This window comes from Scyliorhinus canicula, chromosome 10 (assembly GCF_902713615.1).
Source record: "Scyliorhinus canicula chromosome 10, sScyCan1.1, whole genome shotgun sequence".
Lineage (NCBI taxonomy): Eukaryota > Metazoa > Chordata > Chondrichthyes > Carcharhiniformes > Scyliorhinidae > Scyliorhinus > Scyliorhinus canicula.
In genome coordinates, this window is record NC_052155.1 from 79,616,522 (window position 1) to 79,634,670 (window position 18,149).

Sequence of the window (18,149 nt, forward strand, 5' to 3'; positions counted from 1 at the left end):
GCAGGCCACAAAGTACATAGCTAATATTCTGGGGAAGCTGCTGGAGAAGGGGGGTCTTCGACCGACCGCCCATGGTGAATCGAGTGCACAGGTCACCAAAGAGGATGCCGAATGTGGGTGAGCAGCTGAGGCGATACGACTGCACAGATATCTAAATAAAGAGAAGATTCTGCGGTGGGCGAAAGAGACAAAGAGGTGCACCTGGAAAGGGAATGTGATTTGGACCTCTCCGGATCTGGCTGCGGAGCTGGTGAAATGGCAGGTTGGGTTTAACAGGGTCAAAGCAGTCCTGCTCAGGGAAGAATTGAAGTTCTGGTGCTGTACCCAGCCCGGTTGTGATCACATACCAGGGCCAGGATTTCTACATGGACATGCTGGAGGAGGCGAACAGGTTTTTGTGAAACCTTAGACTTGGGGACTTGCAAGAACTTTGGACTATAGAGATACCAGTGGGAGGAATGTTGCTGTTTTTTGGTGGGGTTGAATGTTGTATCATGTTGTATATTATGTGGGTTCTTGGGGTTGTGGGTATAAGTGGGAAGGTGGAGGAGTGGGTGCGAGGGATTTTGGGGGGGGTTTGGGGAAGGCAGTTGCCTCCAGTGGGGCCACCATGCCAGCGGATAGGCTAGTTAACGGGAGTGAAATGGGGTACAAATCTGTTGCGGGGGTGGGGGTCATTTCTGTTTTCCTTTTCTTGTTCTCTGTTGGGGATGGTGGGGCGGGAGAGGGGTGGACAGAGTTGATGTGGCGCCATTGCGTCAAGGGTGATGGCAGTGGACATCTTGGGGTGGATCTGGGGGGACGGGTGGCATGGGCCTGGGGGAGTTGGTTAAAGTGGAGGTATGGCTGATCAGAGAGAGGGGGGGGGGGGGGGGCAGGACCCCCGGCCCAGTTGATTTCATAGAATGTTCAGGGATTAAATGGGCCGGTTAAGAGTTTGTGGGTATTTGTGCATTTGAGGAGTCTGAAGGTGGATGTTATGTTTTTGCAAGAGACTCATTTGAAGGTGGTAGATCAAACAAGGCTGAGGAAGGAATGGGTGGGGCAGGCATTTCATTCGGGGCTAGATATGACGACGAGGTGGGTAGCAGTGTGGGTTCATAAGAGAGTAGCATAGTGGTGGACCCTGGGGATAGATTTGTGATGTGAGCAGGAGGTTGGAGTTTGTGGTGTTGGTAAATATTTATGCCCCATATTGGGACGATGTGGAGTTTATGAAGCAGGTCCTGGCGAAGATCTCGGGCCTGGGCATGCATTGTCTGATAATGGGGGTGGGGGGTGATTTTAATACAGTGTTGGATCAGAGGAAGGATGGGTCGTGTCTCAAGTCTATGAGGGTGTCGGCAATGGTCAAGGGTTTGCTGGGATTTATGGAGTGAATGGGGGCAGCGGACCCATTGCAGTTTGAGAAGCTGAGGACGAAGAATTTTTCATTCTTTTCACATGTCCACAGGGGGGGTCTGTCCTGTCAAGGCACTGTTGGCAGGGGTGGTTGGGACTAAGTATTTGGCGATCGTGGTGTCTGACCACGTGCCACGCTGAGTGGATTTCCGGGTAGAGGGAGCGAGCTCCCAGAGCCCGCAGTCAAGGTTGGGTGTGAGGTTACTGGCCAATAAGGAGGTCTGTGAGAAGATGGGGTGGCTTTCCGGAACTATGGAGCTATAAGATGGGGGAGGTCTTGTCGGCTGTATTGTGTAAGGCATTTAAGGCAGTGGTTAGAGGGGAGTTTATTTTGATTAGGGTGCATAAGGTGAGGATAGAGTGAGCAGAGAGGCTGAGGCTGGTGGAGGGCGTTCTGGCGGTGGATCGGAGATACTCGGTGGCGCCTGAGGAGGCACTGCTGAAGGAGAAGCAGCAACTCCAAATGGAATTTGGGCTAGTGTTAACAGGCGAGTTGGTGGGACAGCTGCGCCGGGCCAAAGGGGCAGTGTACAAGTATGGCGAGAAGGCAAGTAGGATACATCAGTTGAGGAGGCAGACAGCGGCGAGGGAGATTGGGCAGATGAGGACAAGAGGGCCAAACAGGTAACGGGGCCAAAGGAGGCAAATGGGGTGTTTGAGGCATTTTATTTGAAGTTGTACAGTTCGGAGCCCCCGCGGGGCATGAGGCGGTTTATGGATTGATGGGGTTTCCGTGGTTGGATGAGGTGAGGGTGCAGGGGCTCCGGATGGTCAGGGGGAGGTAATGGAGTGTGTGGGGGTGATGCAATTGGGGAAGGCCCTAGATCCGGATGGGTTCCCTGCAGAGTTTCAGAAGAAGTTTGATTCAGAGCTGGGGCCCCTGTTGGTGAATATATAAAATGGGCTGTTGGGAGGCGGAGGGCTAACATTCCTCCTGCAACACCCCACCGCCACTGTGTCAGGCATCCATCTAATTTTAAAGAAAGGTAAAGACCCAGAGCATCACCCAATATTGTTGTTAAATGTGGATGCAAAGCTATTGGTGAAAGTGCTAGCGGTGTGGATAGAGAATTGTCTTCCGGGGTGATAGGGGAAGACCAGACGGGGCTTATGAAGAGGTGGCAGCTATCACCCAATGTTCAGAGGTTATTAAAGGTGATAATGATACCCTCGACAGGCTGGGAGGTGGTTGGACGCGACAAAGGCGCTTGACCATATGGAATGGATATACTTACTCGAGGTGCTGGAACAGTTCGGGTTTGGGCAAGGGCTTGCTTCGGAGGTGCAAGGGTGTCCACTCTCCCCTTTACTCTTTACCCTGATGATCGAACTGTTGGCAGTGGCACTTAGGGCTTCAAAGGGATGGCGGATATTGATTGGGGGGGGGGGGTGATGGATCAAGTCTCTTTATGCTCTGATGACCTCTTGTTCTATGTTGTGAACCTGGTTGAAGGTTTTGACAGAATTATGGGGATCTTGAGGGTTTTCAATGTTGGGAATAGTGGGTTTTCAATGTTGGGAATGTTTCTCAATATGGGAAAAAATGAGATATTCCCGATCAAAGCCCAGGGGCGGGGGGGAGAGTTTGAGGAGGTTGCCGTTTCGGTTAGTTGGGACAGGCTTTCGGTATCTTGGGATACGTGCAGCACAGAGTGGGGCCCAGCGGCACAAGTTCAATCTTGCTAAACTGGTGGAGGAAATGAAGGAGGAAGGGTCCAGACGATAAAGATGACGGTGCTCCCGAAGTTTTTGTTTGTGTTTCAGAATCTCCCACTTTTCGTGCCCAAGTCCATTTTCAGTCTGGTGAATAAGATGATGCTGGGGCTTGTGTGGTCAACTAAGGTTACTCAGACCAGGAGGGTGTTTTTGGAAAGAGATAGGCAGGCAAGGGGACTGCCACTGTTGAATGTGCAGAATTATCATTGCGTGGCGAACGTAGCTATGGTACAAAAGTGGCAGTGGAGGAGAAGTCAATGTGGGGATGGATTGAAGAGGCCTCGCATAAAGGGATCAGTCTGAGGGCGCTGTTGTTGGCACCTCTTCTGTTCCTACCAACCATGTACTCCAGTCTGGTGATGGTATCAGCATTAAGGGTGTGAACTGATGTTGGCAGCACCCGTGGGCACCAATTTGAGATAGCCACAGCTTTGTTCCAACGGGCTGGATGCAATGTTTCGGGGTGGGGGCTGTTGGCTATAGAGTATTTTCAGGACCTGTTTGTGGCGAGTGCGTTTGCCACTTGGAGGCATTCAAGGAGGTGTACTTGTTGCTGAAGGGGAATGGGTTCAGGTACCTGCAGGTGAGGGACTGATTGAGGAAGGAGTTGGGTTCGTTCCCGCAGCTGCTGCCTTCATCACTACAAGACAAGCTTCTGTCTGAGGATGAGATAGACGAGGGCAAGCTGTCAGATATTTATGGGGAGCTGATGGGGAGGGAGGGTGCTCCAGTGGAGGAGGTGCGACGCAAGTGGGAGCAGGAGTAATGTAAGCCGGACTGTGGAATGAGACACTGCAGAGGATAAACCCATCTTCATCTTTTGCAAGACTGAGTCTCATACAGTTTAAGGTGGTACATAGGGCTCATATGACAGTGTCTGGGATGAGTCGTTTTTTTCCAGGGGTGGAGGATTGTTGTGGGGCAGTGTGCAGCGAATCCAACAAACTAGTTCCATATGTTTTGGGCATGTCCGAAGTTGGAGGGGTTCTGGAAAGAGTTTGCAAACTTAATGTCGAAGATTTTGGGAGTGGAGTTGGCACCGAGCCATAGGTGGGTATATTTGGGGTGTCGGAGGAGCCGGGAGTGCAGGTGGGGAGAGAGGCTGACATGGTAGTCTTTGCCTCCCTGATAGCCCGGAGGCGGATCTTGTTGTGCTGGTGGGACTCAGAGCTGCCGAAAGCTGGGGAATGGGTGAGCGACTTGACAGTTCACCAACTAGAAAAAAATCAAGTTCGCCATAAGAGGGGCGGAGGAGGGGTTCCTGTTCATTGACTTCTTTAAGAGACAGTAGCACATCATTGGGAGGTTGTGTTTTGTTTAGGTTTGGAAGGGGGGGCCTGGGTGTAAATGGAGGGGGTGGTCTGGGGAAATAGAGGCAATTATGCATGGTTAACTGTTGCTGTTGTTGTCTGCTCATTTCTGTTCTGTATATATTTGAAAATACCTCCAATAAAATATTTTTTTACAAATTCATTCATTAGTCGCATTAAATCACAAAGTGTTTACCATTGCTTAGTGATAGCACTCTTGTCTCTGAGTCAGAAGGTTACAGGTGCAAAAATCACTCCAGCGACATAAGTACAAAATGTAGGCTGACAGTGCAATATTGAGGGAGTGTAGCACTATCAATAGTGCCGTAAAATTGGGTGAGATGATAAACCGAGGCTCCTTCTACCCCATTCACTGGGTATAAACTCTTCCATGGCACTAATTTGAAGACAATCAAGGAGGTTTTCCCGCTGTACTAGGTTATCCCTTAACCAAAAGGTGGAAAATGGATCATCTGGTCATTAACACATTGCTGTTGGTGAAACCTGTGTGCAATTTGGCTGCTGCCATTTTGCAACATTTATTAATACAACAGCGACTACACTTCAGAAGTTCTTAATTGGCTATGAAGCACTTTAGGGCATCTGAGGTTGTCGAAATTAACCTGAAGAATAAACCTGAAGAATAAAATGCACTGATTTGATAGTCTTTATTTGCTTTTGGTGTCCCAGTAACACTCAATTGCGTACAATTTAAAAACTGACAGAAAAGGGGCATTCTTTAACTACATATGTGGAAAGCAGCAAATTTAAACAATAACAAAAGATCCTCTTTTTGCCCTCAGTTGACAGCATTTGAAAGAGAAAAGGTAGATTTCAAGATAGAGATCCTTTTGAACTTTTCACTCCAATGAAGGAGCTGCACTTAAAATATTATCTTGTCGCATCTCTTCAAAATGATTATAAGCCAACTGTAAGATTCCAGAATGTTTTCTTTTATTTCGGAATGCCAATATTCCATGTTTTTATTTTATTTTACTTTTCTGTGATAAATTTGTTGATCTCAGCTCATGCAATTGTGGGGGGAATACACTTGCTGCCAATCTCCACGCTACATAGAGGCAAGTCTAGATATGGCTTCTGTTCCATATCATTGTGCAATACAGCTGAAAACTATGGGTGGGACTCTCCGGCCACATCCGCCTGGCAACCGGAGAATCCCGCCCAAGGTTAATGGACGTCTGCATTGTCTGTGTCTCGCCCATGGCGTTCTTGCGGCGGGCGGGGCGGAAGAATCCAGCCCTGTATGTGTGAAACAGATTTTCAAGGTAGAATAGCTTATTGCAGCTCATAGTACAGGCTCAAACATGAAGAATACCCATTGGGCAAGGGTACTGGATAAGGACGAGCATTTGTAGAATTGTACCACCATTTGAGAAACAACATTCTGCTTTTCTCATGGTCAAGATATCTTTTATATCGAGAAAATTATTGCAATACTTTTCGTAAGTGATGAAACATCATCTGTATGTCTTTGAGTACATGTGTGTAATATCTGCTGAATTGAAATTCAACAGAAAGTTAGAATATCCTGAAAACTCTACAGTGTTTTTATTGATTTTATATCTACCATAATTTTAACACAATTTGTTTTGGAATTTGGTTATCTCTGCAGTGTGGGTATAACTTCAACAGCTAAGAGTGTATGTCCAAATAGTGAAGATGCAGTCCACGTGCTTAAACTCTGCTCACACATGGATAGCACTGTGGTCCCAGTGCTATCTATCTTATAAGATCTGCTGCAATATGTATTTGTTGGAACAAAACGGCTGAGTTTCCATATTACATTGTACAGTATGTTTTTATTATTTAAGTGAGCAATACAACTTGATAAGCAATGGATCCAAATTGCATTTCTAGTCAGCAATCTTGGGACAATGTTTTCCAGTTGAATGATAGGACTGCTATAGATTTAGTTTCTGTTCTTTATTCTGACAACAGGTCAAGCTTGACAAGAGACAGTTGTTCCTCTGAAGGAATCATGTCAGAATGTGGCAGAATAAATCATGAGTGCTTTCATCCAAACATCTCAATTATACATCTGCCTGTCCATTATTCTAATATGTGCTCTTTTTTGTTATAATTTACCTCCTCTTTTTTTTACTGTGAATAGATAGTCACAGAATAGTCATGCTGGGGTTTTTGTGCATATAACAAAAACTTTTGTCAGTCTGTCTCAAAATGTTCACAAATGGTGAATCGCTTATAAAACAGATCTGAATTACGGGTGCATTTTCCTTGACACCAATTGTTCAATAATTTTTATATTTCTGGTGCCTGATACATTTATGAACTATCTGAGAGTGTGGAATTAATGGAAAGTTATTTTAGTTCCTTAAGTGGTGGGGCCACACTTTGAGGGAGAAGGAAACTGTTGAACCAGCAATTAGTTTCACATGAAACAACAAGTACCAGTGCTTTTGCAGCTCTCATGGAAGCTTCACGATCTGTAAATTCCCCTCCAAATCTCACACCGTCCAAACTGGGGATTGTATAATTTCTTCACTAGCGCTGGATCAAACTCCTGAAATTCCCTTCCGTAACTATGCACTTTCACCGACTTCATGGGCAGGATTCTCCCCAACCCGGCGGGGCGGGCGGTCCCAGCGCCGAGGAATGGCGTGAACCACTCCGACGTCGGGCCGCCCCAAAAGTGCGGAATCCTTCGCACCCTCAGGGGCTAGGCCGGTGCCAGAGTGGTTTGGGCCCCCGCTGGCCAGCGTGAGTTGGCGTATGGGCGGGAGCGCCAGCATGTGCTGGCGTCATCCCAGCGCATGCACGGAGGAGTTCATCTCCGCGTCGGCCATCGCGGAGGACCACGCCAGCCGACGCGGAGGAATAGAGTGCCGCCCACGGCACAGGCCCGCCCGCAGATCGGTGGGCTCCGATCGCGGGCCAGGCCACCGTGGGGGCACCACCCGGGACCAGATCCCCCCCCCCCCCCCGTGCCTCTCCAAGGACCCCGAAGGCCACCCGCGCAGCCAGGTCCTGCCGGTAAGTACCTACTCTAATTTACCCCGGCGGGACAGGCCGAAAAACGGACGGCCACTTGGCCCATCACAGGCCGGAGAATCGCTGGGGGGGGGGGGGGGGGGGGGCGCTGCCAGCGGCCGCTGTCCGGCGTGGCACGATTCCCACCCCCGCCAAATCCCTGCCGCCGGGGAATTCGGCAGCCGGCGGGGGCGGGATTCACAGTTGGGAGAAACCCGCCCCATATGTGAAGATATTTATTAAAAAGAATTGTATATCAGCCACATGGCTTTAGCTCGCTCCCAAAACGTCTCTGCCAGAAGCCTTTCTCATCATGGGGTGATTTCACACACAGCCTCAATTGGTCACCCAGGTCAGGTGACCCTTATTCTGCTGTGTTGTCTATAAAGGGACAATAACCACACCTTCCTCACAGCACTAGGTGTACCACATGGCCTGCAACATTTCAAGAATGTGGCTCACAACCACCTTCTCGAGGGTAATTAGAGATGGGCAATAATTGCTGGCTCTGCTAGCCATGCCCACATTCCATGAATAAATAATTTAAAAAAAATATTTCATCCTTTGTGAACAAGAAAGGATCTTTATACATATTGGATTCATAGTCTCTGGGCATTTTTAATGAGAATGCTAACTTGCAGGTGCAGCTGATCACTGTTAGTAGCTGTCTGTGTGCCAAATAAGTAGACCAAATGAGTGTCTTGTTTACTCAAAGCAGGTGACTCTTTGATCAGATTATTACAAATCAAAGCTAAAGATTGGCACAGTTGATGAAAACGCCAAATTACTTGTCTGCATCTGCTGGTTCAACTTCATTGTCAGTTTATTCAAATATGGTTTTCAGACTCTTTCTTTGAAATTACTAAAAGGACAAGGAAACTAGGAAATTATATCTGAAACAATTGCAAACATATTCATTAACATCTGCTTGGAGTATACCTCTCATATTTTTCAAAATTGCTGAGATGTAATGTTCTGACCTTCAGTCAAGTTCTTAATGCCTTTTATTAATTCTAGTTCATTACATTTCAATTCAAAACAGGTAAAACTAAGGCTGTGTAGCTTTGTTTTTGCTACTGTTTACACAAGCAGTGTGCTGCAGCACAGTAACACATCTGTTTCATAATTAGTTACATAAAAATCAAAAATGACGAGGGGAAAGATGGCTTCAGTAGTGCTTGAAGTGTGAGGTACTCAGATCAATATGATTAGCATATATCAGGCCCCCTTTTATTTATTTCTGAATGTTTAAACACCAGAATTTACTATCTGTGACTGATTTTTCTTTCTATTGAAAAGCACAAATTTAATTTATTTCCAACACATAAGAACCACTTTTCTGGGACGTCCTTCAGAAAATCACTTTTGGTATTTTGATCAGACTTTTTCTATGTTTACATTAACACAGCGCATATAAATATATAATAATTATTTTTTTAAATGTTGAGGCACCAAATGTTGATTTAGCACACTGGGCTAAATAGCTGGCTTTTAAAGCAGACCAAGGCAGGCCAGCAGCACGGTTCAATTCCCTTACCAGCCTCCCCGAACAGACGCCGGAATGTGGCGACTAGGGGCTTTTCACAGTAACTTCATTGAAGCCTACTTGTGACAAGCAATTTTCTTTCTTTCTTTCTTTCTTTCAAGGTCAAGGGCCACAGCCTAGATTGTAGAATGACACCAAAGCAAGTGGAATCACAGAGCTTTGACTATCCTGAAATTTGTTCTGCAATCTATTTGAATTATTAATTTTCCAAGAAGAGGAAGAAACTCACAGTAACTTCATTGAAGCCTACTCGTGACAATAAGCGATTATTATTATTCTTTCAGGATTTATTTTTCAAAGCTTTGGAAAAGCAGTGAACTTTAGCTTGAGTATTTGGAAGAGTCATAGAGTTTTACAGCACAAAAAGATACCCTGTGGCCCATTGTACCCATGCCAGCCATCAAGCACCAATCTATTCTACTCCCATTTTCCAGCACTTGGTCCGTAGCCTTCTATGCTATGGCGTTTCAAGTGTTCATCTAAATGCTGTCTCAATGTCGTGAGGGTTCCCTTCTCTATCACCTTTTTAGGCAATGAGTTCTGGATTCCCACTCCACACTGGGTGACAAAATTTTCCTCAAATCCCCTCTAATCTCCTGCCCCTTATCTTCTATCAGTCCCCTGGCTATTGACCCCACTACTAAAGAGAAAGATTTCTTCCTAGCTACTATCAATGCCAATCATAGTTTAATTCCCTTGATCATATGCCGCCTCAGCCTTCTCTGTTGTAAGGAAAACAACCCAGCTTTGCCAGCCTCATTTCATAGCTGAAACACTCCAGCCCAGGCAACATTCTCCAGCCTAAGCAACATGGTGGCTGAGGACACTTAATTTTAAAACTCTATGGGCTGAAACTGATACTTAGTTTTCACCTGATGCAAATTATTTCAAATTTAATTCCATTGGTAGATTCATATGCCTGTCAATTTTGAGTTTCAGGTTTGAGTTAGGTGGTAATGAAATGCTGAAAGACCTTTCAAGTCTTAAGATCCTGACCGATGTCGACTCAGACACCCTGATGTATAAGTGTAAAGTCCACATACATTCAGGTGATGATCGTTGATTCTCCAAACGAGCCTGCTGGGTACTGGTGGGTCAGAGGGGAGAGCCAAGAAGGAGGTTGATGAAGTTAGGACAATGAAGGTTCGCAAGAATTGAATATGGACAGTTGGGGGCATTGCTCATAAAGGGATCATGTGGGTGGTGAAGCGATTGCTTCATTGATTGGTCCTTCAGAGAATGGTAAAGAATGCTGAGGGTAGCCAATAGCTTTCTCAAAGGGAAGTCGAGGAAGAGTTGGTGACAGGAGATGTGAAAACTGAAGGGCTTACCTTATGAGGGAAGGTTGGAGGGTTGGGCCTATACCCATTGGTTCATCCATAAATTCTGACACTGAGCCTCATCAGACAGTAAAGTAGATCCTTCCACAGCCCATAAACAGTACCACAGTGTAAATTGGCAAATGCAAGTCAGGTATTAATCTAATATTCTGCAATGTTTGGCTGTATACTTTCCTATTGTCTGAGTGGAAATACTCACTATCACCAACAAAATAGATGAATTAATATAACACACAGAAAATCATAGAATTTACAGTGCAGAAGGAGGCCATTCGGCCCATCAAGTCTGCACCGGCTCTTGGAAAGAGCACCCTATCCAAGCCCATACCTCTACCCTATCCCCATAACCCAGTAACCCCACCCAACACTAAGGGCAATTTTGAACACTAAGGGCAATTTAGCATGGCCAATCCACCTAACCTGCATATCTTTGGACTGTGGGAGGAAACTGGAGCACCCGGAGGAAGCCCATGCAGACACGGGGAGAACGTATAGACTCCGCAGACTGTGACCCAAGCCGGGAATCGAACCTGGGACCCTGGCGCTGTGAAGCAATTGTGCTAACCATTATACCACTGTGCTGCCCAAATGTTTGAAATGGTCAAAATATTTGATCCAATAGCCATTACAGAGATTTAGCTGCAGAGTGTCCTACATTGGGAACAAAATACTTCAGGAAACATGCCTTTTAGAACAGAGAGGCAAAATGGAGAGGGACAAAATGTGCCCTGATAAGAATATGATAACAATAGTAGAGAGTGAAAGGATATTTCCGAAACTAGGATCTTAAATCTGAAAAACCCAAATTACTAGGAATGAGGATGAATTGACTAAGATGGATTGGAACACGACATAAAAAGATATGATGGTGCAAGTAAGGACTAGCATTTAAAAATGTTTATTCATAATTTGCAACAAATATACATCCCGTTAAGGAATGATAACCTAATGGAAAAACAGTCCAATGGTGGATAGCCAGATAAATAAAAATTAGTATCCATTAAAGAAAGAGACAAAATGAGTGATATGCTTGAGGATCGAGAGGATTTTATAATGCAGTAAAAAATGACCAAAAATTGAAAAAGAAAGAATATCAGAGCAAAAGACATGATAAATTGTAAAATCTTCTGTCGGGAGGTAAGAAAGAAGAGATTTGTGAAAGCAAATGTGAGCCTCTGTGAACAAGAGATAGGAGAGATTATAATGGGAAATAAAGAAACTTTGATGAAGGGCGCGATCCACCAAAATGGGAACCAAAGCGTGCGTGGTTGGTCAGCTGTTTTCTGGGGCTCAGAGTGCCAAGAAACACGATGCTATCGAACGGCCATTCGGGTAGATCAGGGGCCTCAGCGGGGACTGGACATCTGAGGCGGCACTGAGTCCTGTTTTCTGCGCTGAGGAACTCCGCTCACCGGAACTCCTCAGTGCAGAACAGATCGGGATGCCAATTTTAAATGGCATCCTGTTCTCTTAACCCCCTAATGCGACCCCTGGATCCCCCCCAAGCCACAACTCCCCTACAAGAAGGTTCTCAGCCCCTTCGGCACCTCTATGCTGGCACCCCCATACCCGATCCTGGTGCGTGAAAAATGCCAGGTTGGCACCCAGGCTGGCAGTGTTAGGGTGCCTGGGTGTCACCAGCAGTGCCAGGATGCCACCATGCCCAGAGGGCAAGAACCTGCTGGCCTCTAATCCCCTGAGAGACCACCACGAGTGCCGTTCTGTGGTCCCCGTTTGTGGAGACTAGCAGTGAACAGCGCTTGCCTGAGATCTCTAAGGCGAGGGGGTTAAATCCCACACTTTAGTTAGATCTCGGGAAAGCATATTCGAATAAGACTAGCTGTCTCACTCTAATATTCAGATTTGCCACAATGGGCGGGATTCACATTGCAATGTCTTGCGAGATCGCATCTACTGGCTACTTTTCGGGCGCAATGCGCCGGTACATCTCACCCCGCTACTTTTGTATCTGTCTCTGCAATGGAAGATACAAAAATAATTCAGGAGATCGTGGGGAACAAAGGATCTATTGGAAATTAAGAACTCAAAGAAATTAGTTTTAATTTGGCAACGCCTTGGCTAATCAGAATAAACTTGTCAACCGATCAAAACAGTAATTTTTTTCACTGCCTCTGTCTGGACTGCTCTCCAGCTTCCTGACAGGGGTCTCTTTTCTGGGAGGTTTCCTGGCAGGTTTATCTTTTCTGGGGAGGCCTGTGGGAGGTCTCTTTTTATTTAGGGGTCTCTGGGGGTGTTCCTTTATTTGGGGGTCTCTGCGGGGTCTCTTTATTTAGGGGTCTCTGGGGGTGTTCCTTTATTTGGGGGTCTCTGCGGGGTCTCTTTATTTAGGGGTCTCTGGGGGTGTTCCTTTATTTGGGGGTCTCTGCGGGGTCTCTTTAGGGGTCTCTGGGGGTGTCTCTTTATTTAGCTGTTCCTTGCACGGGGGGGGGCTCTGTATTTAGGGGGTCTCTGGGGGTGTCTCTTTTATAAGGGAGTCTCTTTATTTGGGGGCACTCTGCGGGGTCTTTATTTAGGAGACCTTGGGGTGGGGGTGGGGTGGGCAGGTCTTGCATTGTGGGAGGGAGGGCAGCTCTCAGATAGACTTTGGGGGCAATTCCCTTAAGAAGTTATCCCATTGGCCCACCGCGAGGTCCACTGCATCAGGACCACGTTGGGAAATACCTGTAGTAAATCCCTTCCACGTGATTCCCAGCATAGAGTGCAACTTTCACTTAAGATTAAATATGCATCCTGTAAAACAGCCAGTAGTGTATATTGTGGATGCATGCATAACCTATAATGTGTGCTTCAATCTGTGGAGAGTCTGCTGATTTAATAACAGCAAGGGTGCTACAGTTGAGTTCAATGTCCTTGAGCCCAAGAGAGGAAAAGTCAATTCAGGATTCTGCTGCAGAGTGGTATTTGGGGAATCTGTCAATTGTGTGTATGTAGTGAGAGGCAATTATGCCTCACAGTGATAGCTTCTGAATGTTGGACTAGTGGAACACTTTCAGCACCTATGAAACTGCATTCCAAATATGTATTCAGAATGGAGACAAGAAGGGAGAGATTCAGAATAGTAGGGACAAACTCGGGGCTTCTTAAGCATGTTGTGTAAATCTTGGCCTCTCTTTTTCTCTTTTTCCAGATGTTTTTGTAGCTGGGAAGCCCTGCGATTGTGATGTCGTGGTGGAGTGTCAGGTCGGTGACCCAACATCCCTGGAAGTGAAGCTGACCAATCAGAGCAAGCGCACAGTTGGCCCCTTTGCCCTCACTGTCATTCCATACCAGGACTATCAGAACGGTGTCCACAACAATGATCTTGGGAATGCTGTTACTTTAATTGGATCCAATACATTCTATATAGATTCAGTAAGTCAACCATCTGGAAATAATAATGTACTGTCTTTTTTTTAAGCATATTTATTATGGTTTTACATTTTGGAGAACAACGCAACAAAATTACAAATAATACATCACCATAAGCAAGGGTCAAAAAAAGCGGTTCAGCATACATGAGTGACAGGCGAACAACATCACAACTGGCTCGCCTAAATCATTAGACCTTACTAGGTACCCATACAACCCCAGCCGAGACCGAGGGAGAAACAAACGAGGTCATGAAAAACATGGTGAATGGTGCACACCCTCCCACCCCTCGTCAGCCCGTAACTACTATGACAAATCGTAATAAATTTTCGGCGCCATGTTTAGTCATGCACCAGTGCACATCTCCCCCAATTCTAGCAGCACCAACGACCCACCACAACCTCTTCTCCAATGACCCATCGGCACCCACATAAGAACCAAGCACGGATTCTTCATACCCACCTTACAAAAGCAAACAAAATATACAAAAACCCCAGCTCTAAGGGGTTTTACATATATACCGCACAGCGCAACTTAACCCCAAACCATGGCCCAGTGCAGATCCAACATCATTCCAGATCCAACATCATTCCATACTATTATCCAGAGAGGACTGGCAGCAACATGTTCGGATTATGATCAGAGCCTCCCAAGGAAGGAAGAAAAAGGGAGGAAAAGCTAAAACTACCAGCACTAACCCACAAGTTAACAAGGGATCAAGATCCAACCCAGGCTCCATATTTCCCTGACACGTGCGCCGAGCAGCCACAAATGACGAAGAGAATAGGTCACTCAATCAACCGAAAAGGCATCCCACCCCCAGGGGAACGGCAGGATATCCAACAAGCATCAAACTCAGCTGATCTCGAGGCCCCCGTGCACCAAAGAAGTAAAATCCAACCTCCCAGGATTCCCCCAAAAGCACCCTCGAAAAATGGCATTCCAAGCCTGAGCCTATGGGGCAACAGGATACTAGCCACAGAGCCGAGCCTGGCCTAGCTCAGCATATCCGAACACCTAGGAAGCTATGCCCACAGAACCTCCAGCACAGCCCAAAACCTGCACCCCAGCCGAACCAATACCTCTTCCACCCCATCACCCCTACTAATACTAAGAAGAAAAGGATAATCTCTCCAGCCCCAGCTGTGGGGGTCCCCAAGCAGAGAAGAACAACAGTCAAGGCCCCCAACAATTGGGCACCCTGGGGGGGGAATGCCGATTCCCTTCTCCCCGGTACAACCAGAGGAACCTCCCCCAGACCAATATACCAGACCAGGAATAGAAAGAGCACCCTGCTTACCCGAATGAAGAGAGAAAGAAAGAAAAACCCCTGGGGTGAGGTGCCCAAACTGACCCTGAATAATCGTCACCACAGAAAATATACCAAGAGCAACCCTTCTCCTCAACAACCCAGTCACAATTAGCCAATCTCACCTCAACATGCCCAATAGTAAATCCTCTTGTTCCAATGTCTCAAAAGAGGACCACAGAGAGACCCAAATAAAAGAAGACTCAACTTCAGGCATCAGAAGGAACTCAGTCCTTCCCAGGATACAAAATCTGCCCAGTCCATTGAAGGATAAAAGAACAGATTTTAAAATTCATATACATTAAAATGAAACAAATAAAAAAAACCCCGATGGAGATTATCTCTAACTGGTGGGGGACTGTTCTCAATCTCGATGAGAACTGAGTTAACTTTACCAACCCCAACCATCCACACTTCACCCCGCTCTGGTTTCACTCATATTCCTTAAGTACAAGATAGGGGGCGATAAGTAACAAAAAACACTCCTCTTCCATAACCACAAGGATTATAAGATAATAATTATATTATTAGTGTCACAAGTAAGGGCAACACGTGGCATAGTGGTTAGCATTGCTGCTTATGGCGCTGAGGACGCGGGTTCGAATCCCGGCCCTGGGTCACTATCTGTGTGGAGTTTGCACATTCTCCTCGTGTCTGCGTGGGTTTCACCCCCACAACCCAAAGATATGCAGGTTAGCTAAATTGCCCCTTAATTGGAAAAAAAAATAATTGGGTACTCTAAATTTATATTTTTAAAGATTTGGTATCACAAGGAGGCTTACATTAACACTGCAGTGAAGTTACTGTGAAAATCCCGTAGTCGCCACACTCCAGCGCCTGTTTGGGTACACTGAGGGAGAATTCAGAATATCCAATTCATCGAACAAGCACGTCTGTTGGGACTTAACAAAAATAGAGTAAAACTGAACAGACCACAGTTCACATGATCAACTCAAAATGATTTTGCTGGAACAGGATAAAAGCCAACACCCGCTCTCATAATAATCTTTATCAGTGTCACAAGTACCCCGTACCAGCCTCCCCGAACAGGCGCCGGAATGTGGCGACTAGGGGCTTTTCACAGTAACTTCATTTGAAGCCTACTTGTGACAATAAGCGATTTTCATTTCAAGTAGGCTTACATTAACGCTGCAATGAAGTTACAATGATTCCCTCACTACGGCTCCTGTTCGGGTACACTGAGTGAGAATTCAGAATATTCACATCACCTAACAGCACGTCTTTCGGGACTAGTGGGAGAAAACCAGAACACCAGGAGGAAACCCACACGGACACGGGGAAAACGTGCAGACTCCCGCACAGTGACCCAAGCCTGGAATCGGACCCCGGTCCCTGGCGCTGTGTAGCAACAATGCTAACCACTATGCCACCATGTGGCCTATCATGCTCACATCTTGCGCATCCTTACAGGAGAAAGGACAATATTAAATCTTAAATAATTAACACAATCATAAAGGAGTAACGTCCAGGATTATAGAAGAATTGCAGGATAAATACACCATGTGCACTGCACAAAAAGGATAAAGGATAAGCCAGGATCAGCGAGCACTCTTTAGTATCTCTCTGGATTGTAATAATCAAAGCACAGTGCACCATCGTACACCATGTCGTCTCTCCAACGCCGAGACGGTGTGCAGCCTAGGCCCTGGCCAGGGGTGTGGGGGACTACTTGATCCACTCAGCCACCTCCAACCCCACACGACTAGCATGGAGAATAGGACGATATAGTGATCCATGAACTCAACTGACCCCTGGCCTCAAAGATCAGATTTCGGATTAATTGTGCTCCATCGAATCTGATGCACCCAGCATGCAAATCGAGATTACCAAAACATGACGGCCAATTTTCGAACTCAGGCAGGAACTCGCCTCCCACCTCTTGCCAGGGACCAAGCCAACGTACACAACTTGCCCGGCCCCGACCTATCGAACCTGTCAGGATAAACAACACACCAAGTAGCAGGATTTTAATGACACAACGGCAGGCCCTCTCCAGGGAAAGTGCTCTTTCGAGGGCAAGAACTCTCCCATGCTCCCAAAGGTACCCAGCAATTCTTCAAAGTGGACTCTTCACTGGATGCACCGCAGAGACAAGGGGTGGGATTCTCTGACTCTGCGGCCGGGTCGGATAATTGTCGGGCCGGGCACAATTCACGCAACGCAACCCCGACACCAGTCCGCCGCTTCTGTGGTCTACGCGGCCTCCCCGCCGATTCTCCGCGCGGGATGGGCCGAGTGGCCGGAAAGATAGCCCGAGTCTCGCCAGCACCGTTCACATGTGGTCTTACCCGGCGGGACCTCGGCATCCACGCTGCAGGGGGTGGGGGGGTGCCTAGTGGGCGTGAGGGGGGATCCGACCCCACGGGGGGCCTCCACCGTGGCCTGGCCTGCAATCGGGGCCAATCGATCGACGGCCTCTCCTGATGGAGGCCTCTTTTACTCAGTGTCGGCCCCAGTAGCCCTATGCCATGTTGTGTCGGGGCTGATGGGGAGAAGGATGCCGGTGACAGCGCGCGTGCGCACATTCACACCAGCCGCATCACGCATGCGCAGACCCGCCCGTTTGACACCGGTATCAGCAGCTGGAGCGGCGTGAGTTGCACCAGTGCGGTGCTGGCCCCCTGTGCGGCAGATGATCGCTACACTTAGCAGTCCAATGACACCGTCATAAAACTCTCCGGTTTTTACGACAGCGTCAACACTCTGCTGTCAGAAGGGAGAATAGTTATTCAACCAAGACAACATTTTGAATGGCGGCCATCATCTGTACACACACAGCACCGCCGAAGCGGGAGCCTGCTATTTTTCTCAGCTCTTCTTCTCAAAACACCAATCAGGAACTTCCAGGGACATCGCGCAAGCCATGGACCACAAGACAAAGCAAAAATGAAATGTGCACCAGGATAAAATTAAGGATTAAAAGATGAGCAGAACTGGAGCTCGTAAAAATGCAACCACTCCCACATACACATCACATAAACCACCCGCACTGTCTTGTTTGATGTTTCATTGCTATGAAGAATATAGTTTATTAATAACAACAACAGTTTATATTTATATAGCCCCTTTAATGTAATGAAACATCCTAAGATGCTTCGCAGGCGCATTTTAAACAAAGAATGGCATCG

At 46.9% G+C, this 18,149-nt stretch overlaps 1 protein-coding gene across 1 annotated transcript in view; it reads left to right on the forward strand.

Annotated features, from left to right (window-relative positions):
* Positions 1-18,149, forward strand: part of trappc9 (trafficking protein particle complex 9) — a 1,005,291-nt gene that overhangs the window by 967,736 nt on the left and 19,406 nt on the right. Inside the window, 1 exon segment of the mRNA XM_038809220.1 lies at positions 13,471-13,694. Within this exon segment, the coding sequence (XP_038665148.1) occupies positions 13,471-13,694 (224 nt within the window).